Raw genomic sequence first — 25,415 nt, forward strand, 5'->3', positions numbered from 1 at the left:
ATGCATAAGAGATCCAGAGATGTTTTTAATGTGAGCAGGTAAAGGTGAAGGCCATCTGAAGAGCTTACACTCCATGAAATGAATGGAACAAGTTCCTTTACCTCTCTAAAGCTGAATTTGTTTGTTGTGGAGAATGCAGCTCATAATGCAGTTTACTTCCCTGAGGATGAAAATAAGAAGACATATTCACTATCCTGCACACTAACTCTAGTCCATTAACTAGAGTGAGAATTGCACATGGCCTTTAGGGATGAAGAAAATGCAAATGTTTTTAAGTATTGTATTTTATGTATTTAAGCCTTTTTACTTCCATTCAAGCTTTTTTGTTGTTGTTGTTTGAACCAGAGACACGACTCGTCACAATGTGCACTGGGCCCAGAATTTGAGACATCACTGACTTTCTTTTTGAAATCATCATGCCATATGTTGTGTAGTAGTTTGGCTGTATGTTAAATTTACTATACCCTTTCCTCTTGTTATCATAGCAATATGCCAGTAAAAATTTGTTTTTCTCTCAGCCTGCCAAAAAATAAAATTATTCCATTACCATTTTAAGCTGAAGGTGCATCCCAATTTGCATACTTGTGCACTACTCTATGCCATTTTGTAGTATAAATAGTGTGTGTGTTCACACTGAAAATTCCAGGATGATGCCCTCTGAGTGACCTCTGAGTAAGCATTTGGCGGTGGACCTTCTTTGCCTGTGAAGTTTCGCTAATGACTTCGTCTTAAAAATAACTTGTTTTCTGCCAGATATTGTAGGCCTCAAATCTGAATGTTGCTAGACAGTTGCAACGGTCCATTAGTAAAAGCTGTTTGACATAAACTTCAGCAAATATTGGGAACATCTTTAATGCTGGAATCAATTGCATTTTACATTGTGTACTGATCCATACAGTAAATACCTACAGGTCATTTATCACCCAAAGTGTGAAGTAATCATGTGTAAGTGACTGGCCTGAGCCCCCAATGCTTTTCTTGCTCTTACAATCAGGGCTTTGTTTTATTTTTATTTATTTATTTATCCTGTGTCATTGTTGCCCATATCCTATACAACATGACTTGAAGTTTTGACCTTTCAGTGCTCATATGCTGTGAGTTAAATATGAAATCAGTGATATATAAATAAACTGTGGTGCTGACAAATGGTTGTTCCATTAAGGTCACTGCTGCACTTAAAGGGCATTCATTAGCATTTCAATTTCTAATGGCATTGGAAGGTTGCAGCTTTCTACAAGGACATCAAGTTGCCATGTGACTTTCACAATTGACCTAACAAGAGTAATTCACCAATATATGAAAACTCTTTCATTATTTAGCACCATCATGTCATTCATGAGAAATTTTGAAGAATATTGATCTAAGTTTTCCATTTAAAATGACTGAAAAAAATGCTGTTGTGTACAAACATATAATTCATGAGCACAGATGGCAGGTTACAAATCTTCTCGATGTTCTGCACCGACCAGTTGCCATTGAGAAGAAAGTGAGTGCTAATGGCTAACTGCTAGCTTTCTGCAGGTATTTTAGACATTCGATCATGTCCCCTACTAAATGATACCTTAATTTAGGCTAAATCTGCAAGTCTGTTACTCATTCTGATATTTGCCTTATATTTATTTATATTATTTCTGTTTAAATAATATTATATTTTATCTATAAGTGATACTTTTATATTGATTTTATCTTATTTATTTATAAATAATACTTTATATTATATCATAGTTGTGTATGCACAGATAACCAGTTATAATGTTTTTTAATTGCTTCAAATTTGTGTGAGCTTTGATTTGTAAAAAAAGTGCACATGTAAGCAAAGGTGTTAAAAATCCATGATACCACTTTAGCTATCTCTATTTATGAATTTCATGCCCTCTGATTTTATATGTGTTCTTTCAAACACTGTTAGGTTAGCTCAAGTTTTGCCATCACCTGAACAATCATTCTTATTTCCATCTACTGTATCAGTTATGCATATTTTATCCCACTGTTTTTGTATAGTTTGAATGTCAACCATCTCACGTTAATCATCAATGGATATCTAATACATTATTCAACAATACATATCCAAAACAAAATTCCTCATCTTTCAGACACAAGGAATGCCAAATAATTCAAAGGCAATAGTTGCTTGCATTCAGAAGCTGTAATTTCATTGGGAACCCACAACGTTAGCATTAGCATGTTAGCCTAATAGGTTTTTGGTTAACACTCCCATGTTAACTTAACACTAGTACAGACTTGTATTTTAGCCAAGGATATTGGCTGCTTTTGAAGAAGCTTGTCTGTATTTAAGTAAGTTAGCATGAAAATAAACGTGTTATGGATTTCCCTTATCATATCACTAACTAAGCCCGGTGTTTTGGCATTTATATGAAATAACCTATTAGGGTAATGAGGGGATTTAATGCCTTTTTATTACAACTATAGCAGTTGTAGCTATGTTTTATTTGTTTGTTTTACAGTTACATTGATTGAACCACAATAATGAAAGGCTATCCAGTTTTTCTGGTTACTAGCTATATACTACCTGTACACTTAAATTATGGTTGCTACAAAAAAATAGGGTCCTTTTACATATGGAGACTGTAGAGACTGAAGTAAAACATGTTCACACTAGGGAATCTTTTAAGCTAAAATAATGGGTCTGTAAGTATATTACATATCAGCGATTCTGTTTGTTGTGGTGTCTGTTGTGATGTTGAACTCAGAACTGAAAACCACAAGTAGCCTACTACTTCACTAATGCTTGGTCTAGACCAGGGGTGTCCAAACTCAGCCCTGGAGGGCCACTGTCCTGCAGAGTTTAGCTCTAGCCTTCCTCAACACATCTACCTGGAAGTTTCTACTTAGTAAGACCTTGATTATTGGGTTCAGGTGTGTTTAATTGGGGTTGGAGTTAAACTCTGCAGGACAGTGGACTAGAAAATTTAAAGGGTTTCTGTGTGACAGAGCTGCCGTTGTTATTTATATAGTTTTATTTTCCTTTGGTTTACTTCAATGGTTCATAAGAGACGAGTTGTATCTGGCAGCGCTCACATTCAATTTAGGTCAATTCACTGACCTACTTTTTTACTGTACGATGATAATTACACATGGCAGTCTCGACGAGACCAGCGTTTCCACATCACTAAGTCAGCTTTGTGTGTGTTTGTGTGGTGTCGAATGTTCTTGATCCAGTGTGAAATTAATATTTCTTTTAAAACATACTCATTAAATGCTAGCCATGGATAAAGCGTTGCATGCCAGCTTTGGTTTGCTTAATGGAATCGACGTAGCATGGTGTAGGGCAGGGATGGGCAACTCCGGTCCTCGAGGGCCACTGTCCTGCAGAGTTTAGCTCCAACCCTAATTAAAAACACCTGAACAAGCTAATCATCGTTTTCAGTATTACTAAAAAATAGTTTTTGTCAGGGTTGGAGCTAAACTCGGCAGGACAGTGGCCCTCGAGGACCGGAGTTGCCCATCCCTGGTGTAGGGGAAAGGATGCGAGTTATCTGACCGCGCTAATTTTCTGACAGAGTGTATTTTCAAGGATGGACAAAAGACAGCAATTTAAAGTTGCTATGCCTTAATTTTGCGTTTGAAAATTTTACTTCTTTCCAAACACAATACATACATATTCGTGTATGTCTGTTGACTGTTCTTCACTGACTGATCATTATTAATGTTTATGGCAGTATATGATTAAGAAACAAAGTATTGGGCACTTTCCAAGAATAAGGTACAAATTGATGTCCTATTCAAAATTTGCCATTTAAGACTTTGTCCTGTCCTACTTCAGTAGTCTTGATGTTTTTTACTGTATCCAGCAATTAAGTGTCATAAACAATGTCATAATTTTGGCATAAAACACAAATTGGGTTTTAAATTATATTCAGACATACAATAATAAAATAATGGCATACCTCAAATAAAATAAATAGAAAATAAAACACCTCATGTAATATTTAGTTTGACCTTTTAGTCAAACTAAATGAAGGTTAATCTTTTTGTTCACTTTTTTTGTACACCATTTGTGGAAAGTGCCATTGCAAATGTGGAGCCAATTCATGATTGAAGAGAATCAGCAGTTTTAAATGGCAAATGTTTATTCAAACACTGATACAGCACAGTTTTTATTCATCTACCATGTTACTGGAGGGAAACAGAACCATGTTACGTTAGAAATAACTGTTTGTGTATTAACAGAGTTTGACATTATTTTTCTGTCAGTTCGCCACAACATTAACACGTAACATCACTGTAACACGTTCGAGTGGATTCATTCCTATCCAAACTGAATCTCACGTCACTGTGTCGATGATAGTTACACAGAGTGCTACAGAGTCAAATGTTTCTCGGAAAACACACACACTGCTACCAGCATGCTTAATGCATTTCTAAAATCATTAGCGCACATTAACAGGTATCCAAACAATCTCTTGACAAATTAGATATAACATACAGTGTATTCTGGTGTGATTTAAAGTAACTTTATCTATAAAGATTGTCAACAAGTAGTTTATATTCAGTATAAATAATCACACTTGCAGCTGCTACACATATGCATAATTTACAAAAAGGAAACCAAAAAAAAAAAAAGTGAAATATCAAACTACCATGCATTGGCTACAGCTGTGCTGAAAGTGTTTTGTGGTTTATAAGAATACAGACTTCTATAGAAATTTTTCAAAACAGAATCTTCTCTTTAAAATACCATTTGGCACATGAATTTACAGTTTATAAAAAGATACACAGTCAATTAACATGGAATTAAATGTCTCTGCTGTAGTTTTTAACAGCTAAGATGACATTAGATTTAATGAGCTCATTTGCTCATTGCAAACCACTTTGTGAACAGTAAAGCCATTTTTTTTTCTTAGTGGGCTACTCAAGTGTATAAAACATTTAATATGACTGTTTGGCCTAAAAAGCTCACAGTGGTATAACTACAGTTAGGTAATCATTGTGGAATATTGTCTTGCTACTAATGCAGCTAACCTTAAAATAACTGACATACAATCAAAATTATCTTTTGGAAAAAAGTACAGTTAATTCTGTTATGCAAATATACAATTGAGAAATGAGTGGAAGATAGACATTAGTTGGAAGCAATTAATCTAATTAGTATTCCTTGGTATTTGTACTAAATTGTAGTTCTTTTTTATCAGTTCATTTTTATGTTTGGATTCACACGGTTACATACACTATCCTTGTATGGACCAATTCTAAAACGTAAGCCTTTTATGTGTCTATTGAAATGCAAATGAACGTACTTTTTATGTACACATTCCTACAGATACATAGAGTATGTAAAGTATTTGTATTGCAAGTAGTAAACGTGAAGTGCATGTCATTTTATGACTATCATTTGCTACAAAGAATATTCTAAGCACTTATGGTCATTAGAAAGTTCAAATGACAGTTTTCATAGGTGTGCACTGCACAGATTGGAAAACAGTATTTTTTTCTATTTCAAGATCTGTTTTTTCTAATTTGTCAAAATTTTTACATAATGTTCTTAGAATTGGGCAGCACCAAGTTTAAAAGTTATTTACAGAATACAAAAATAAGAGTTTCAGCTAGCATAGTTATCATTGTATGAATAAGTGAATTATGTATAGTATGACTATATGAAAAATCTTTTAAGATATCTGTGATGTTAAATACTTGAATGCAGTGTTGCAGTTCAAAGCTGGCACAGTGACCGTTTCATCTTCACAGTGTGTCATAAAAGGTAAGACCATTTCCATGTGATATACTGTCATATGTTTACAATGTTATTACCACAAAAGTAAACAGAATTACAACCAAAACCTGGATTTTGTGCTTTTCTTTCATTTATAAGTATATATATAAGTCAGTGAATCATCTCATGCATAACTGTGTAAAACATAGCAAATGTGTCTACGTAAAAACACCCAACCTCTTCTGGTTTCTTCATTTGTTTGTTTTGTCAAGATAATGACAGACTACTCTTTAAAAACAGGGGTGGGGGATGTTCCCTTGTAAAAAATGTTCCTGGTGTTATCTGGACTGTTTCCTCTTTCAGGGATGAGGATCCTGGTTTTTCTACGCAAGCTGGAGTCATGGCTCCCTGGACCAGATTCATTCATTTCCATGGGAGTGACCCGGATGGTGGAAATGGTCTGGATGGAATGGTGGTTACTGCCTGCTGTAGATACAATAGGGACAGTTGGGACAGTTGGCACAGCGACGACTTTAGGAGCATTAGAGTTATTCTTTTTTCTGTCGGTAGAGCTCTTTTTGTCTGTAGAATTGTTCCCATCTCTCACGGATTCAGAGCTCTCCGAGTCCCGATTCAAGTCGTTAAGCTCAAATGACTGTCTTAAGCTGCTTTGGGACTTCCACGTCCAGGAGCCACTTCCATCCGTGGAGTGCGCATGCACCAGGGGTCGGCCGTTCTCCGGATGGGCTTCCACCCGAATGATGGCTCCAGTGCTGCCTTGACCTCCAGACTCCTCAGTCAGGCTCTTGTAGCGCTGGAGTGGTGCTGTGGAGCTGGTGTGGCTGCTGCTCTCAGAACTGGGAGAGCTTCCCTGCAGGAGACCTTGCTGCTTGGACATCGCAATTACTTGCATGATGCGTGGCTGGCCATTAGAGTTAGTCCTAACCACCGGTACCTCACCGCCCTTCTCCACAGTCCTCTCCATGCTTTTCAGCCATTTGTCACGGGAGTTGTTTGGCAAGGCGCCCACATTCTCCTGTGTCTCCTCTGGGATGTGGACCAACTGCGAGGAACCAGGTCGAGACTGGATGGATATCCGAGCACCGCCAGCAATTCCGCTGGGGTTGCTTGGAAGTGTTGTACTTCCAGTGGCCATTTTTAGATATGGGGTTCCAGGTCCCTGATGTTCACTGTTGATCCCCACAGCTGAGGGTTCAGAATTGCAGCGGACATCCATGCTGTTTGGAGGAGACTGTCCTCGTCCAGCTTCCATGGCATGCAGTGAATGTTTATGGTTCTCATTCTTACTCTTCCATTGCAACAGCAGCTGTTTGGATCGACTTGAATCTACCGAGGATGTGTGGATGGTGGCGTTCCGGAAGGCAGACTCGTCCATGGCGGGCGTATGCACTCTGGGCAAGGTGTTGAAGGTCACCATGTTCTCCTTGTGTGGAGGGCTGCGAGTATTGATGACCTCCACATCTCTGCTAGTTTTTTTCAGGCTGCTTGGAGGTCCTGCCTGGTGGTATTGCGCATTGCGGTGCAGGATGCCCTCGGAGCATGAAGTTGAGAGACCGTCACTGCCACTGCAGCTCTTGGCAGGGAGGTGGTGACCTTGATGGCAAAGGTCAGCCATAGTTTGATGAGAATCCCGAATGTGAAACTGACTTGTCATTTTTTCCTTGCTCGGTTGAAAGTTCCCTACAGCAAACAAACCCTGGAAAGACAAAACACAATATTTCATTGGAATTTCCCAACATACTTAACAATAAGGGTTTGCCAAGTGGGACATATTGCTGGATCAACATCCTTTTTGGTCCTGGAACAACTTTGATGTTATGGTGTTATGCTGTTTATGGTTAGGCTCAGGCTGGAGTTTGGAGAATTAAACAAATCTGATTCCTACTCATTTTAGGGGAAAAGAAAGAGCTACAGTATAGAGCTTGGCTAATGATTGTTTGATGGGAATGTTGTTCCAAAACCAACACAGATCTGATCCAGGAACAAGTCCTAGTTGGCTAAATCGTGGTTTTTATGTTTTAATGTTGTGTTATGCAACACAAAATGCTATGAGATATATAATAAAATGCCTGTATTCATCTCACTAGGTAAACAGCGATGCCCCCTCCAAGCAGGAATCCCAAGTAAACGTCAATGGCGTGGTTCTTGTGCTGAATAATGCGGGTTAGGCCACATATGATGGCACTGATAATAAAGGAGAAGACCAGAAGAGGCTTCAGCAGTTTGGATGAGTCCGTCAACGTGCTGTTGAAGTACATCTGCACAAGAAAGAGATGATCAAGATCACAGATTTGCTGTGATGTTTCCAAGCTGAAGCAGAATCAGGTAGTGGTCAGGTAATCAGGAGACAGAACCATACGCTTTTCATTGAAAATGTTCAAAGACACTTTGATAATTATAATAATCTTCAAACACTTAAGTAAAAAATGAATTAACCACAGGGAACATGAAACAGCTGATTTGAGTGTATCATAGAGGATATTATCGCTATACCAATGAAGCGCATTTTAATCATTCGAGTATTTTGTGACTGGGAAGACCCTAGAATTGTGAATTGGTTGGTACAATTCCCAGAGAAACGAGTCAGCATGCACTGACTCAATATTAATAGACTGACTGTACTTAAATGGATAGTTCACCCAAAAATACAAATTCTGTCATCTACTTAACCTCAAGTTGTTCCGAATTTTCATTTTTGGGTGAACTATCCATTTAAGACCACAATGTGTAAGTTCATTTAAACAGCTTAAACTGTGCTCTTGTCAGGGAAATTCATAAGGGTTTAAGCGAAACTGCTCAATATAAATAACAGGTGATTCTTTGTTTTATGTAATGAATCAAATGACCTTGAGCTTGAGAGAGCTATATGGATTGAAAACCACACTTTGAAATAATAATGTTTTTCTCTGGTTTTGATCTTAAAACTTAAAAAGAGATATTAAATAATTGAATAGCACATTGAATGACCTGCCAGAACACCAGTAAAGGAGTTTGCATGCAGAGTAATGGGCAAAAAAACCTTTATGACCTTTAACTGACTATAGAACACTATTTACATGGCCAAACATATTTATAAATTTGGGATAGGATTTTGCATGTTGTAAACACATTCTTTGACATCTAAATTAGCCAATATATTTTTTATGCAAATGTAAATGCCTTTATTGGCATTCTGTCAACATATAATGTGCAGAGGGTTCATGTTGTTTTTTTGTTTTTTTTCAAGAGCAGATAAAAATTAGATTTAGATTTTTGCTATTTAACAGCATTTTGTTGAGCATGTTAAGACACAAATTGTTGTATTCCTACCCTCGATTGAACAATTACATACAAACACATAAAAACACACGACTCAAAGGGGTCAACACTCCATTTTGCTACTTTGACAAGGTCCTCTAAACTGCACGAAGGCATCTGGATGTTGCAGCACAAATTATAGTAGAGAGCTGTAGTCCTTTTATCCACACATCAGGTTCAGTTTTTCACAGAAGGTGACATGAGTGCAGCTTTTTTATTTGTTATTCTCTAGCAGCACAGTGAATTGAAAGTGCCTGAATACTTCTAAATGACTGACTTTTACTCACCGAGACATACACGGCAGCAAAGGATGCCAGTGTTGCATGCTGTGACGGGAAGGATTTTCTAAAATAAATGAAAGCAATTCCGATCAGTTCTGGGATCAAAAGAGTTTGAAACAAGAATACAGCAGACACATTTGAAACATTCCTACCCATGCGTTAGAGGTGGTTTTAGTGTATTGCTATGCAGTTGCTAGGGCGCTTGATTGATTTTAAGTGCATTGCTATTATAGACCATAGATATGACTTGGGCCTCTTACCCAAATTAAATTTGTGAAAATCTAACTACAGTTCTCTTCTCATTATGTAATTGGTGCTCTATATACCAATACTGCTACCTGATGTCTCTATGAAATAGATTTTTTCCCCTTAATTTGAGCGTTATAGACATTTAGCATTACAGTGTAATTAAAAAAAGCTATCAATTTTAAAATTTATTAGGCTTTAAAAAATATAACAACTTTTAATATAAGTGAACTTAAAACAATCTTCACATAAACCCATTGTAATAAATGCCACATTCACCTGCGATTCAATATATCGGGGCTCAAGTTTTTCTATTGGCCCAGTCAGACTAGTTCAGATTTTTACTTGCCCTGTCAAAATGCACAAAAAGTTATTGTTTTTGTTGTTTTTGACTCATGTAACCTTGTAAACAGTGCTTTAAGATTATACAGGTAGGATAAATAGAGAAACTGAATAAAGTTATCAAACACTTCACAGTCTTCACTTGATATATTATAAATTACACATAGATTAATCCGTGAAAAAGCTACAAAAGTTATTCAGTAAAGTGCAGTGAGTGATTTTCTCTTTTTCTTTTGTTCTTTGATTTTCCTTAAAGGGTTAGTTCACCCAAAAATGAAAATTATGTCATTAATGACTCACCCTCATGTCGCTCCAAGCCCGTAAGATGAACATCCGTTCATCTTCAGAACACAGTTTTATATTCTGATATTTTAGATTTAGTGCCGAGAGCTTTCTGTCCCTCCATTGAAAATCTATGTACGGTATACTGTCCTTGTCCAGAAAGGAAATAAAGACATCATCAAAGTAGTCCATGTGACATCAGTGGGTTAGTTACAATGTTTTGAAGCATCAGAAATACATTTTGATCCAAAAATAACAAAAACTATGATTTTATTCAGCATTGTATTATCTTCCGGTTCTGTTGGGGATCGGCGTTCACGAGACCGCAGTGACGCTGATGACGTAAGACGCTGCTGACGTGTATCTGGTGCGTCCGTGTATTCGGGTTCAAATAAATATGGCTGGGCAAAAAAATGCAAGTCTTCCTCTGTGTGGAAATCCTTAGACATGTTTGTGAAGATTGTTTTGTTTCCAGCGTGCGTCTCCCTCAGACTGTAAACGAAGCTCGGGCGCACCAGACACACGTCAGCAGCGTCACTGAACGCGGATCCCCAACTGAACCGGAAGACAATACAGAAAGCTCTCGGACTAAATCTAAAATATCTTAAACTGTGTTCTGAAGATGAACGGAGGTCTTACGGGCTTGGAGCGACATGAGGGTGAGTCATTAATGACAGACAGCAGCAGGTTTATTAGGCTGCGGTCACTGAAAGACCTGACGCACATCACATGGATCTGACACGCATCCCATTTTCTCACAACTCTTTACGTTCATTTAAGACTTCATTTAACTCATTTGAGACTGTGCTTGCGAGGATACTCGACAAAAAGGGCATTTGGCATAATTTTGTGTTTTGTCCGTTCAAGTGCTTTCTACGGCTTTCTGTGCGCACGAGTTTGTGTTTATTTTATTTTATTTATTTATATATCACAATAAAATAGCAGTCACTGACCATTGTGCTGTACAAAAATTGGAAAAGTAATATAAAAACGCCAAACAATAAAATACAGAGAAACAAGCTCAGAAAGACACTCATATTATAAGCCTTCTCTAAAAGGTAAGTTTTGCTTTAAACAAAGGTTCTGTAGCGATTACCCTGATAGATAACGGTAGGTTATTCCACAATTTGGGGCCGACTATGGCAAAAGCCCAGTCTCCCATTCTTTTTAACCGTGATCTGGGAACCTTCAACAGATTCTGATTTGATGACCTTAAACATCTAGCAGATATGTTAACAGTCACAAGTTCAGATAAATAAGAAGGTGCCGGCCCATTTAAGACCTTAAAAACAAAGAGTAAAATCTTAAACTCTATTCTAAAACACTCCAGCAACTAATGCAGAGAGAGCAATAATGTGCTCATATTTACGTGTGCCAGTGAGGAGTCTAGCATCTGCATTTTGGACTATTTGCAAACGGTTCATATATGATTGACTAATGCCTATATAAATTAAATTGCAATAGTCTAGATGAGAAGATATAAATGCATGTATTAGTCTCTCAAACTCAGCAGGGGTTAAAACGTTTTTAACATTAGCTAGTAGTCTTAGCTGGAAAAAGCACAAATTTACTACTTCATTTACCTGCTTATCAAATGACAGGGCAGAGTCAAAGACAACACCCAAGTTTTTAACCGATGGCTTTACATAAGCCAACACTTGATTTAAGCTGCCAGAGACAGCTAATGGTCCAAACACAATTGCCTCAGTCTTACTCTCATTAAGATTTTAAAAATCATTGGACATCCATGCCTTAATGTATGACAAACAAGCAGTTAAAGCACGTAGACCAGCATTGTCATAATGGGCACATATATTTGAGTGTCGTCTGCATTACACTGGAATAATACTCTTTGTTTTCTAAAAATTGAGCCCAAAGGGAGCATATATAAAGAAAACAAAATGGGTGCAAGAATAGATCCTTGGGGAACCCCGCAAGACAAACGTGATTTGGAGGATAAACACCCATCTATATAGACAGAAAAAGTTCTATTGTTCAAATAAGATTTGAACCAGTTCAATGCATGACCTTTAATACCCACACAATGTTCAAGATGAGAAATAAGAATGTCATGATTGACCATATCAAATGCCGCACTCAAAGTAATTCTCAGAGTAAATATCATTTGACACTTTTAAAAGAGCAGATTCTGTACTGTGATGTTTCTGAAAACCAGACTGAAAAGATTCAAAGACTACATTTGACTCTAAAAAATGTTTTAATAATTGGACAGAAACTACCTTCTCAAGGATTTTTTTAGATAAAAGGTAAATTGGAAATTGACTTAAAAGAAAACTGTCACATCAAGGTTTAATTTTTTTCAACAGGTTTAACAAAAGCATGCTTTAAATAATCTGGAACAAATCGTATAGAAAGACTCTTATTTATTATTGATAGGATACAAGGCCCAGTGACATCAAAAACCTGAAAAAGTAGCCGCGCTGGAATAATGTCAGTTACAGATGTGGTTAGTTTTAACTTTGTAACCAGTTCATGAAGAGTGTTTATAGAGATAGTTTCAAAGGCATTAAAAGATGGAGGCCCATCGTAGTTTATGGGGACAATAATCTGTAATGTCACGTATCTTGTTTGTAAAGCACCTTGAAAAGTGTTCACAAGCAGTGGCTGGTTCATCAAAGTGCAGATCAATAGAATGATTTATAACTGAGTTAATTGTAGAAAAAAGAATCTTGGGTCTTTGATAATTTCTAGCTAAGATGTCAGAGAAATACTTTGATTTAGCCTCCTTCACAGCTCTTTGATATTTTGTTAATGATGTACATAATATCTCTAAAGACACATGCAACTTATCTTTTTTTTTCACTTTCATTCTACGTGACATACTCATCTCAGAGCCCCTGTATAATTATTTAGCCATGCAGCCAAAATGGAGCAATAGAGTCTAAAATGTCAGTTCAGGTAGAGTTAAATAAAATAAGTTGCTGTTCAGCATCTAAGTTATTTGAGGGACAGTCAAGAGAGACCAGCTTACAAGCCTCATCAAAATGAGAAGCAAAATCCTCACTAAAAGTAGAGCTATGCGACCAAATAGTAGACTTCTTGTCTTTAACAACCTGGTCCAAAATAGAACAGATGAACATCACAGGTTTTTGATCCGAAAAACTTAAATCCCCAATTCTGTTGCACACTGTGTGTGTGTGTCACACAGACAGGAGATTCACCGACAGCGTTTAAAATAATTTGCTTGAATAAGAGCGTGATCATATAATGTAACTCAAGCAAAAGCATGAAGGGGAAAAAAACCTGGATGATGCGTTAATAGTGTTAAATTAAAATTAATTAAATAGACCGATAGATAGATTCTGTCTGTGCGATTAGTAATTACTAATGTGAATGTTATAGAGACGCTGTTTATGCCCATGGCTATTGGCTCTTTGGGAGACTCCCATGGTGCACTGAATCTGTTGAACCTAATGGTGTGTCTGCATCTTCTCTGACTGTTTAGAGGATAAATAAACATTCACAGTAGCACAGTTCACATAAGCAGGAAACAACAAACTGATTTGACTGCATATACTATGTATCTTTGGCAAAGTCTGGGGAAAGGATGCAATTAACCTCCATATTATTTACACTTTCAAAACCTGAGACATCAGATTATTTTTGCGGGTCTACAGCACATCCAAGTCGGATAAAGGGTTCCAGAATTGACACATCAGCGAATTTAATTCAGACAGAGGGGGAGTTATAAATGGGGTAAACAATATCTTTGTATTTGTCAGCATACATATGCTCAGAAATTCACAAGCCACTTTAGTACTTCATTATTTAGCGAATCTACACTAGTAGAGAGATGGTCCCCACCAGTCTCATCCGTTCCTTTGAAAACCAACCTTATTAAAAAGTACATCAAAAGCTGTTCCGATAATCTACAGCCCCTATTCATAAATTGCTGTGACGCTTGGCTTTGATCTGAATGGGCTCTTGTGCTTGTATCGTTCGTATGAATTCCTGTGTGTCAAGAATCCACACTTGACTAGTACTTAAAGATTTTTTATCAACTTGTCTGTATCAGCGCAGCGGGTGTTAAGATAATCTGTTTCACATGATTGTGGCACTGTTAATCCAACAGATATCTATCCCCGTTTGCCAAGAATCAGAGCTGTACCTGCCGGCGTTGATGACAGCAGCGTCAGATCCTGAGCAGATGTCCTCCAGGATGAAGAAACTTTCTTCACAGGAGGTATTGAGGTAAGTGTAGTTGGGCTTGCAGACAGTCAGGAAGTAAGGGGCGGGGTAACCCGTCGACAACTGGATGATGTCGGTAATTAAAGCAGTGGCACATAAGCCAAACACGTGAACACCTGAAAAGAAAAAGAACTTTAATGCACCGATATCTGATTATTACTGATATTTATTGTTAACTTTAAGTTGATAAGTATACTGGATAATTTTATTTATTACACAGCTCTGGGGAATCCTTGATTCTGATTTGGTCAATTGTGCCATCCAGCGGCATATTATTCCCAGATATCAACCGCTGAAAGCAGATAACGCAGGCTCATCCGAGTTACTAAAGTCAGTAGAGCTATACGCTTGCTAGGAACTATTTTTTTTCGTGGAAGTTTTGCATTTGGTCAATATTTTCTGTGCAGTTATTTAATTATGCCATCCAGTTTCGTGCACTCGCTCTCTCTTGTTTCATACTAACGCAGGAGCTGCCATTTTGTGTCTATTGTTTTGTACACTGTTGGATTATTAGATACAAACAGGTACGATTTTAAAACAGTTTAATCTGAAATCAATATCTCTTATCTCCATAATTATTTATGTGGCGAAATGCTGTGTAATAAGTGGTATGACTGGATACCGTATCTCTTAAATGTCGGTCTAGTTTGAACTTGCCGAGCTAGCGCCTGCTCTCGCTGCGGAAGCTTTGAGTTTTATAGACCTAATAAAATATTTCAACTCAGATCAATATTTCGTGCTTAATTATTTACTTATGTGGCAAGTAGTCGTGTAATAAGCGGGATAATGTACATCGAGCCGGTTTTTATCTCAGAATAAACCCCCTTCAGGCTGATGCAAGACCGACATAACAACCGGCCGGATGTACATTTATCCCTTACATATCAATCTGTTTTGTGTGGAGCCTTCACGTTTATCAACAAGTTAGACAAGTAGAAATAATGTGGGATCCCATGATCATTTGGCGATAATTAATCGGCTTATTCTTCTGATAACAATAACATTAAAAAGTCTTATCAGTCGATACCGATATGTCCACTGATATTTTGTCATTTTATTGCAAGGAATATTAAGATGCATGTTCTGAGAGATACATATGTTTTTTTTTGTGTGGAATTAAAGCGTAACAGGTAGCCGCGTGAACATTGTTCAGAATTTCTTCTTTTGAGCTCAGCAGAAGAAAACATTTTTTTAATTCATTCCAGAGAATTCCAGCCACAAAAATGTAACATTCCATGTGGTCCTTTAACAGAATAAAGACTAATCAGGATTGAAAGAATATTATCTGCTAGAAATGTGACCTACCCACAAACCTGACACCTCGCCGGACGAAAGAGTTAAAGTTGCAGCCGGACGCATTGATATCGGCTTCAGCTCCACCTCCGCACTGCGCTCGCGACAGACAGCAGAACAGAATCCCCTCTCCGATCATGATCTGTGGACATGCAACACACCAGGACAGAGGTGGGAGTGGATCAAATGTTCAGAACGGTGGATATCTCTCCTCTCAGATTGCATTCAACGGTCTCATACTAACTCTTCAGGGGGTTCTTTTTACCATGACACCAAATCCAGAAGCCTCTAAATAGGTGCCTCTAAACAGAACAGCCATAATGTCCTTGTCTACTTTTAAATGCACAATTTTGATGAGCCATAATGCAATCAGCTCTCTCATGGGTTGCCGTTTTGATCATTGCACACTTATGTATTAATGCCCATCTTAAGGAGGGCTGTCACTGTGCATCAAAGGCACATCCATCCGTAATCTGCTCCAGATCTGTCCCCGTCGTTTCACCTCCCTGTCTTCTGAAAATCACGCACCCACTGACTTCTGCACAAACATTAGGGCTGTAAAGTGCTGGAGTGAACTATATACAGTACTATATATTTATACAATATAATACATTGTTAAATGTGTATTTATATATAATTGATTTTATAAAAAAAAAAAATCTTTTGCTCAATATAGGCTGTACATACTCAATAGCTAGCAATCTTCTATTCTATATTGCGTATGTCGCCAGTTGAGGAGTTTAAATCCCAGTGGGATCATGGGAGTGATATCTGCTGTGCTCTACGCTCCAGCCTAGTGGGGGAGGTGCTAAGTATACGATCTAAACATTGGCTTGTCCATGTGCCACACCATGACCTGAATCGAATCCCAGGAAGCATGCAGATCCCACCGTCCCATCCCATCTGACCAACTCGGCTCTCAGACACTGATATCGTGTCATGACACCTGGAGAAACAACAGGACATCTCAATGCCTGCAGTCACTTCCTGCCTGATGCTAAATCAGGCCTATGTAGGTAAACAGATTTTAGACCCAGAATGCGCCAAGGAAAGGATGGAATGGGTCATTTTTGGACCGCTAAAATGAGTTTTTAGACACACTTTGCTATGCATTTTTATGCAGCAAAGCTTGTTGAGAAAAGATGAAAATGTGATCAGAGCTCTCTATGCTTGCTACTCAAACTAAATTATTTAATTACCTAAAATAGCTAGCATGGTGGCCACATGCTGTAGCGAAAAGTACATTGGGTGTCTTTGTAATGCTAGTCATTTTAGTCGTTCAGTCAGTGCTTTCTGTTTCTCTTTCCTGTTCAGTAGGAATGAAAAATCACTTTTTAGCAACAGTTTTTGTCCTGAAAAAAATCCATTCATTTCACATGTCTTCTCTGTACTTTCAAAAGAGAACAAAGTCTCAAACCGTGCTCATATTTTCAAAGTCTGCTAAAGAATGTCAGAGGTTTCAGTATGAACATTTTTCATTAAAGTCTCCCAAGGCTAGATTATTAATCCGCATTAATATTATAGCTCTATACTGTTGTTGAATGTCAACTAATGTGTGCGTTTTTATTTCTCCTAAGGAAGTCTAAAAGTAAAATCTGAGACAAAGTTTATATAAACCCCTGTCTGAGAAATACAATTACCTTCTGGGCATATTTAGATGTTATTTTACTGGAGATTTTTGTATAATGTGTGATTGCTTTTGAATCATGTTAATTTGATATATTCAATCTAATTATGTTTTTGCCTGAAGATAAAAAATCATCTTATGAAATGTAAAAAAATGTTTGACCTTAATATAAAAAAAATGCCTGCGGTGTATTTAGAAAATTTACCAAGTGTGAAGATGATCTCAGTCTATGTAGAATTGTTTAATTTGCCACTAACTAGAGTAACTATCATCTTCAAATAAATTCAGATTTGGCTTCATCACTGTCTCCTCTCCACCAGTAAGCTGGTGTGTGGTGGGCGTTCTGGCGCAATATGGCTGCCGTCGCATCATCCAGGTGGATGCTGAACATTGGTGGTGGTTGAGGAGATTCCCCCTTCCATGTAAAGCACTTTGAGTACTCAGAAAAGCGCTATATAAATGTGAGGACTTATTATAATGATTATTCAGAGGATCAGAGAGATGAGAACCACAACCAACTCATTAGCGCCAAGTGCCCATTAGCGTTTGTGAAACTAACCATCATGCATTTCCGAAACAACAGCAATCTGCCCCAAAAACTCAGCATGAATTTGAGTGTGAAATAATCTGATTTTCAGTACGAGTGAACAACCAAACTACCAAAAAATCCACAGTAAAGCCTGCTGCGAAACTGCACTCATCTCCTCTAATACTAGCAGTTAACCGGAGGACTCCTTGCAAGCTAGAAGAAGAGAACAGCAAATTCACTGTGTCATTAGGGCATCCTCAGAGGGCTGGCAGACGTTCTGGCATGTACTGATGTACTGAAGGTGTCATAGAGTCGAGGAGAGAAAGATGCTATCTGACAGCTCATTGCTCAAGGAGTAGCGTGAGGAAAACCTCATTGTGATCTGAGCTATTCATGCACAAGCTTTCTTTTCTGTACTGTGTCAGATAAGGCTCTGAAGGGGAGGCCAGTTGGTGTGTGTCAGCTGTGATAATAGACCACAGGCAAACTATACATTTACTCAAGTAGGACATGCTCCTGCATCCACATCCTAGTTGGTCCTGGAACAACTTTACAGTCATTGAGTTTTCAGTTTAGTTTGGAAAAGATATTCAAAGTTTTTGACGCATTTAGCAGCACGCCAAATACATATTTATGAGCATAGCTGTATTTTCCGCCTTTAGCTTAGTTGTCTGTCTGTGATAATCTGAAATCCTGATCAGTGATTCTGCAAAATGCAATTTATTCCTGTGATGGCAAAGCTGAATTTTCAGCATCATTACGGTAGTCTTCAGTTTCGCATGATCCTTCAGAAATCAACTGTCATGGTTTGGCTGTGCAGCATAAACCAAGAAAGATCAAAGGAACAGGGAACAGGAGTGAACTAATCAGGACTATTGAAAACTAATAAATGAACTAGAACTAATGCCTGCTACAGACAGTACAATATTAAGATAATAACAGATCGCACTGTACGACATGGATCTAATAAACTTGGGTACGACATTATGTAGACTGTACGATGTTGACACCTATTGAATCGTAAGCTACGATGCAAGTTAGTATTGAAGAATAAAACTTGGTACATGGAAGAATATGGTCAATGCTAGGGAAAAAAGGCCAACTTGCCATGCTAATTTTGCAAATGGAGCTTGAGGTAAGGATTTTGAAGTTTTAGTGTCGTGTCGCATTGATCAATACGCCATTTCATGTTGCATTTTTATTGGCTAGTCAGTAAACGTAGGTTGTAACAGCAGACACTGAGATGATCATGCTAAACTTCTGACACTCAGAAAATGATAGCAGGCTATCTTTGGTCGAAACACTGTGACAACAGCCGTCTTTGAACCTCTCTCACTGTACGACGTAGAACCATCGTTTAGGAGCCACGACCTCAGAAATCACCACGATTGATCATCTTTTGTCTAGGACAGACCAAAATCGTATAATGTGTACTGGTCTGGTCATAAGGCAAATTAGGCAAAGACGAAAATTAACTAGACGGAAACTAAACATGAAAGTGACACTAATGTGCTGAATTGCTGCTCAAGAAACATTTATTCTTATTATTAATACATTTAATACAAATAAAATGAATAGAAAAGTGCATACAGTAACTAAAAATTAGTCCACTGAATACAAGCTGCTTGTGTGCTTTATGTTATTCTGTCTATGTGAGCGTTTCTTGGCTAGAATAAGATGCAGAGTAGACTAGACTCTATGCCGATAGCCAATAGCTCTGGCACTGCGAGACTAGCATTAGTGCTAAGATTGTTTGAATAGAATGTTGTTCCAGTCATGTTCAGCTTGGCTGAAACACAAAGTGCCTGAATACACACAAATCAAGACACATTTTTACCTATATGAAGGAAACATGTCCTATCTCTGACATCATACAATGTACAGTATCCAGAAGCATGAGTGCATCTTGCAGTACATGCATGTGTGTGTGTGTGTGTGTGTGTGTAGCTAACTACAGGGTTAGACTGACCGTAATAGCAGGAGCTGCGAAAGCGAGGCTGAGGAGCATGAGGAAGGGAATAACCTCATGCGTGGGTTCGATATAAGGCAGACTCAGACTGCGGTCGTGGCAGCTGAAACCCCAGCGGACCGGTTTGAAAATGTCCGTCCACTCCAGGAAATACACACTGACCATAGATGAGACCAGGAGAGGAAGCTGTTAGAGACGAGAAAACATCACATAACTCTTCAACAAACATTTTCAAGGTATTACATTGTCCACAACATAACATGTCGCTATAGAAATGTACATACTGTCTGCCTGACATTATTGCTAAATAAACCCATAGGGGAGTACTTACAAAATAAATAATATCCTAGGTATATGAAAGCCATTTAATGAGTTCAGGTCAGTAATAAAACAGACCAATGGTGACATTCACAGAATTGCAGTAAAACTATATGGAGTCACACTAACATTATAGAGAAAGCTCTTTTTAAATTAGGAACTCACATGGTGAAAATATGATTTGATTGGTACTGGGGGTGAATTGGTAAGCTTACACTCCACATTTAGCCATATTTTAACCATGTTCATACTTTTTAAATAAATTGAATTGTTTTTTACAATGATATAGTTATAATACAAGACAAGTTATAATAAACTATGCCATGTTTGAGTGCATATAAGTGCATAAATATGACCTGTTTAATTTATGTAATGTATAACTGATAAATATTCATCAAATTAAGTTTGTTGGTTTGTGTATGTTAAATCTTAATGCAATGAAATGCCAAATGACCCTTTCAAAGTGTCGATTTTGTTCTCTTACGAGAGGTTCTCTCGTATAGTGTAAGTTTAGCTTACGCTATGGGAAAGATTAATCTTCTCGAGATACTGAAGCCAAAAAATTATCCTTAATTTTGTATACCTTTTCAACGCAGTGCAGCAGCTAGCAGACCTAGAGCAGGCAATCTCGCGTGCTCATTGGCTGCCCTGCGGGCAACTGCTGCAGCCTACCAGTGAGCCCGGCGTGACGTCACGCCCAATGAAGGGCGCCCGCGCCTTTATAGCGTCACAGCCCGCCAGATAGGCGTGGCTTAGCGTATAAAAATAGGGGCTGTAGACTGAATTCCCTGGTTTTTCGTCGACTGAAGCGAAGTCGCTCGTGGCGTGAGCACGGCCGGTTACGCAATACTTGTTCCCTCTCTAGAGAGAACCGAGGTTACGTTAGTAACCGAGTATCGTTCTCTTACGAGAGGTTCTCTCGTATTGCGTAAGTTTAGCTTACGCTACGGGAACACTTTGTCAACGCCGTGCGCGCCAAGCATCCACATGACACCCCGAGCTTGAGGGGAACCCCATAAGTGGAAAAAATAAGGTGGCCAGCCACGCGGGCCATCACTTGTACATAAGCACACATAGGGAATACAGAGCAGCGCGCCGGTCTGTATAGGCACATGGCACATACCCTACTTAGTGCAGCTCAACCAGGAGAGCTGAGTCATGTGAAAGTGATCTGAGCAGGAGATCTGGGCAGAATACACCTCTCTTTCAGACTGACAACAGTTTAGCCTGCAAGGCAGGAACTTCTAGGTTATAAAACCTGACAAAGGTAGACGGGGAGCCCCAGCCCGCCGCTACACATATGTCATGGATAGAAATTCCACTGGACCATGCCCACGAAGAGGCCACGCCTCTCGTGGAATGAGCCCTGATGCCCAGAGGGCATTGCAGACCTTTTGACGCGTAAGCTGCCGCTATAGCGTCTACTATCCATCTGGACAGGCTCTGTTTCGAGGAGGCGAGACCCTTGGCGCGCCCACCAAACGAAACGAAAAGTTGTTCCGAACGCCTGAAGGAGGCGGAGCGCGTAATGTAAAACCTCAGCGCTCTGACAGGGCAGAGGAGATTCACATCACTTTTCGCTTCATTACTTTCCCTCTCTAGAGAGAACCGAGGTTACGTTAGTAACCGAGTATCGTTTTTGGACTCTACTAGAATAGGTTTTCATGCTTGAATGTTCAACAATAAATTTTTCACATATTTTACATTGTTGCAGCACCAATCTTCCCAGTCTGTCAGTAACGCTCCATTTGGTCTCTGTCTCTATGAAGCCCCTCCTTTCGAAATGCGCAATGTCCTCTGACGGGAGAAGGCTCAGTATAAGAACAATTATCTGGTATGTAAAACTTAAAATCTACTGTAATTTAAGAAGTAGGCTTTTGATGGGTGCCATATCGTGTGTCATGATTCTCTTTGACGTTCATGTTTATGGTCGGCTGGACTGTAAATCTCTTACGGTTTGTCCCAAGTGCCAGTGCTTTGGTAGAAAATATGGGTCAGTGGTATCGGCCGGCCACACCGCAACTCTGCAGAATCAGCACAGAACGGCAGCTGCTTGCTGTAACCATCTGCATATCAAATGCCCGCAAACTGACCTCGATCACTCTACTGTAAAGAAATTTAATGAAGGGCTTTTAATAACTGGCTTACCATGTTAAATACGACAAAACAATCTGCCATAAAATATACTGTGCGATTTTGAAAACATACTTGCTCATATGTGGAATAATTAAGGTGATTACAGATACAGTATATACAGTATATATAAGCAAAAAATTTATCAAATAAAATCCTTCACATTTGAAAATCCATTTCCAATAAGAAATGCATCATGTTAAGGAAGTATAATGGGTTGTGAATGCATTTCATGTTTGTTTTAAGATGATCCCAAATGAAAAGAAGAGGTGAAACTGATATCTTAATAATTGATTGCTATAATTGGGGAGGATAGTGTTTCTTAGAGGCTATTTTCAGATCCATGTGGGACAAGCACCATCACAGCAGGTACAGATGGTGTCCACTTGGTGAAGGACCGGTTACAATACCGATAAGAGTATTGCTGAGGAGCTTGGGTCAGGGAGGTTTCTGTGACCTGAGGAAACTTCAATGAGATCTTGACAAGCACAAAATCCAGGTGTTTCTGCTTAAAACCTTCAAATATGATAATCCTGATCTCCTAGACCTTGGTATTTACAAAGACTTTTGCAAACCTCACAGAAAAACAGCAAATGGAGGAATGAATAAATGAATGAAAATGTCCAATTCAGCAGAACCCTGCATAATGTATGAGTGCACGCTTAGATCTTCCTCTTAAGTACTAGATCACGTGTTTTGTGTATGCATGTGCGGTGTGAAAGCTGCACTGCCTCAATTGTTTATGTCACACTGACCTACATATATTCCACTAACCCCTTCATGATGTATGATACATTTTTGTTTGAACACTGTGCTTATTAAATGCAATCAAAAGTGAATACTGCAGGGCTCGGCAATAAGGACTGCCCGATGGCCCGAGACCAGCGTAAACATTGCTCAGGACTGTTGATGCAACTGTCAGCTTGCATGTGTTTTTAATCCTTGACAATTTAAATATTCAAGTGCAAGACACGGAAGAAGAATCAATTCAATAGTGTGAGGAGTTTTGTGTGCGCACACATCCGAAGCGCCCGCCTAAAACCCGCTTCTCAGACAGTGTATGAATGCTGAATTAAGCTCTCTTTCCCGTCTTCTTGCACTTGAACAGGCATTTTCACACAAAATTATGTAAAAAATGTCTGTTCTAGTGAACATAAAAAGTTGTAACGTATATTGGATCCGTGCAGCTCTTAAAGTGACAGCAGCCTAATAAACCTTTCTTTGTTTTAATGTCAATCAAGCAATAAAGGACAAAGAAAAAAACAATGACGACAATAACTAGACCTATTTTATTTATGTCTTACTTTTTGTGGTGGGGCCAGTGAAAATGTTGGCAGGCCAACTAAAAATTTGAACCACTGGCCCAATCGGGCCATTAGAAAAAAATCCTCAGCATTGAGTTTGATGTTTCAACTGTGACTTTCAAAAAGCCAGAAACAGTCAAAGATTCAGATAAATTACAAACAGCTATGAAGATAAAGACACTTCTAAAATAAATGACTCAATTTTTAAATTCAATATATTATTTAAAATATTTAAAATTGTATATCAAATATATATTTTATTTTATTTATTATTATTTAATTTGTTACTTTGTCAACACTAGCAACAAAAAATACATAATTTTCGTAATGAATAAAGCTTATAAAGTAAAAAACGTCTAAAAAGCTTGATTGTTTCTCCTACAGCAATGACATTCAATGAATAACAAATAGTTTTTTTTTCTTCTTTTGGATAATTACAATATGAACTAAAACATTTGTTTTATTTCTCCTACGAAATTTAGCAGAAACATCTGTCATGAAGTTGATACTTTGAAACCTGAATGAGAAGTCCATTCATGATCTATGAAAAAGCATAATGGGCAATACAATCTCCTCAGGTTTAATTTATCAATATTGCTTATTTACATTTTACTTTTATCGATTCAGACTGTACCATATAGGCTAAATATTTATCCTGATGGAATTGTCAGCTTATTCTGATATCCTAAGTTGTCACCAGTCAAATCAAACGTGCAAATGTAAACAGATAGTCACTTACCTCCACGAAATAAAAGCATGGCAGCAGTGTCACGCTCTCTTTTATCATCTTCTCTTTCAGTCTTTCTCTCGCAGACATCGTTTTTATCTCCTTTAAAAACGCTAATAACCTGTTGTGTCCTAAGCGTCCACCTTCATTCAACAAAACAAGCCGTCTAGATCAGCTGCTGCTGCTCCATGGAGATGCATGATGTGGGTGCAAACAGAAACAAACGACACACACAGTCTACTACACCCTTCACCAATTACACACGCTATTTGTACTGGGGTGGAATATGATTGCAATTGAAAATACAGACAGAGAGGGAAAATATTGCCGGCAAGATGACATCAGATTTTTCGGATGAGGGGCTTTCGTCCTAAGGCGCATGCGCACAAGCTGTAGGCTACATTCCTCCAGTCATTCGCATTATTATTAATAATGTCACGAATAGACGGTAACCGTTCAACGTGTTCTTGTAGAATAGCCAACGGGTTGAATTAAAGGTTTTTTTTATTATTATTATTAAATGCCACAAGAAGGTTGTACATATGCACACTAACAACATCTATAACATTGCAATAGAAAGTCATTTCACATTAAAGAAATGTCATGCTTTCATTTTGTGTGTGTGTGTGCGCGCGCGTGTGTGTCTGGTGCTGGTGATTTGGGGGGGACAACATAATGTAATACCATAGAAAGCAGTTCAATGGGATCCAGTACAATATAATGCAATGCATGAGCAAAGCAATACAAAACAGTTAGTATATAAAACGTTATTCATGTCTATAAGGATAGTTTAAAATAGAGAAAGACAAGTAGCCTGACACTGCAGCTAAATGCTGGCTATAGTCAATTTAAGTCACTTTGATTAGCCTAGAATATAAAATGATGTTGTAGCCTAAAGGCTAGTTCACACTGGCCCAACAAACACTGATTATTCTAGTTAACAATGTTCTTTTCTCTGCAGCTGTTAGGCTACAAATGGTTGACCTATGACCTGGAGAATCAATCTCTTAAAAGCCTAAAAAAAATCTCAAATGTTTAGACAGCAATGAGATTAAATGGAGAACAAATGAGGCTTTTAGATGAAAATGAACTAAGACAATCTCTCTGTTTTTAGGCTATTTATTTGTTTTATTTCCTATATGGCAGAACCATCTAGACAAAATTGA

At 38.2% G+C, this 25,415-nt stretch overlaps 1 protein-coding gene across 1 annotated transcript; it reads right to left on the reverse strand.

Annotated features, from left to right (window-relative positions):
• Positions 1-4,073: 4,073 nt before the first annotated feature.
• plppr4b (phospholipid phosphatase related 4b) lies at positions 4,074-24,680 on the reverse strand. Its single transcript, XM_077245061.1, has 7 exons — positions 24,262-24,680; positions 19,768-19,953; positions 15,655-15,784; positions 14,270-14,465; positions 9,277-9,334; positions 7,777-7,950; positions 4,074-7,388 (listed from the first exon to the last, which is right to left on the reverse strand). Exons 1-7 carry the CDS (start codon positions 24,337-24,339, stop codon positions 5,955-5,957), a joined length of 2,256 nt encoding a protein of 751 aa, XP_077101176.1. The 5' UTR covers positions 24,340-24,680; the 3' UTR covers positions 4,074-5,954.
• Positions 24,681-25,415: the final 735 nt, after the last annotated feature.

The sequence above is a fragment of the Siphateles boraxobius genome, unplaced genomic scaffold, assembly GCF_051911475.1.
Source record: "Siphateles boraxobius isolate OS27281-9 unplaced genomic scaffold, OSU_SipBor_1 26, whole genome shotgun sequence".
In the NCBI taxonomy this organism is placed as follows: domain Eukaryota; kingdom Metazoa; phylum Chordata; class Actinopteri; order Cypriniformes; family Leuciscidae; genus Siphateles; species Siphateles boraxobius.

Excerpts from the sequence above, each read along its gene's own strand:
- plppr4b (XM_077245061.1), bottom strand. The coding sequence starts at position 24,339 with ATGTCTGCGAGAGAAAGACTGAAAGAGAAGATGATAAAAGAGAGCGTG. Across the intron at positions 19,954-24,261 it reads CATGCTTTTATTTCGTGGAG|CTTCCTCTCCTGGTCTCATC; the intron begins GTAAGTGACTAT and ends CGTCTCTAACAG. Across the intron at positions 14,466-15,654 it reads GCGAGGTGTCAGGTTTGTGG|GTGTTCACGTGTTTGGCTTA; the intron begins GTAGGTCACATT and ends TTTTCTTTTCAG.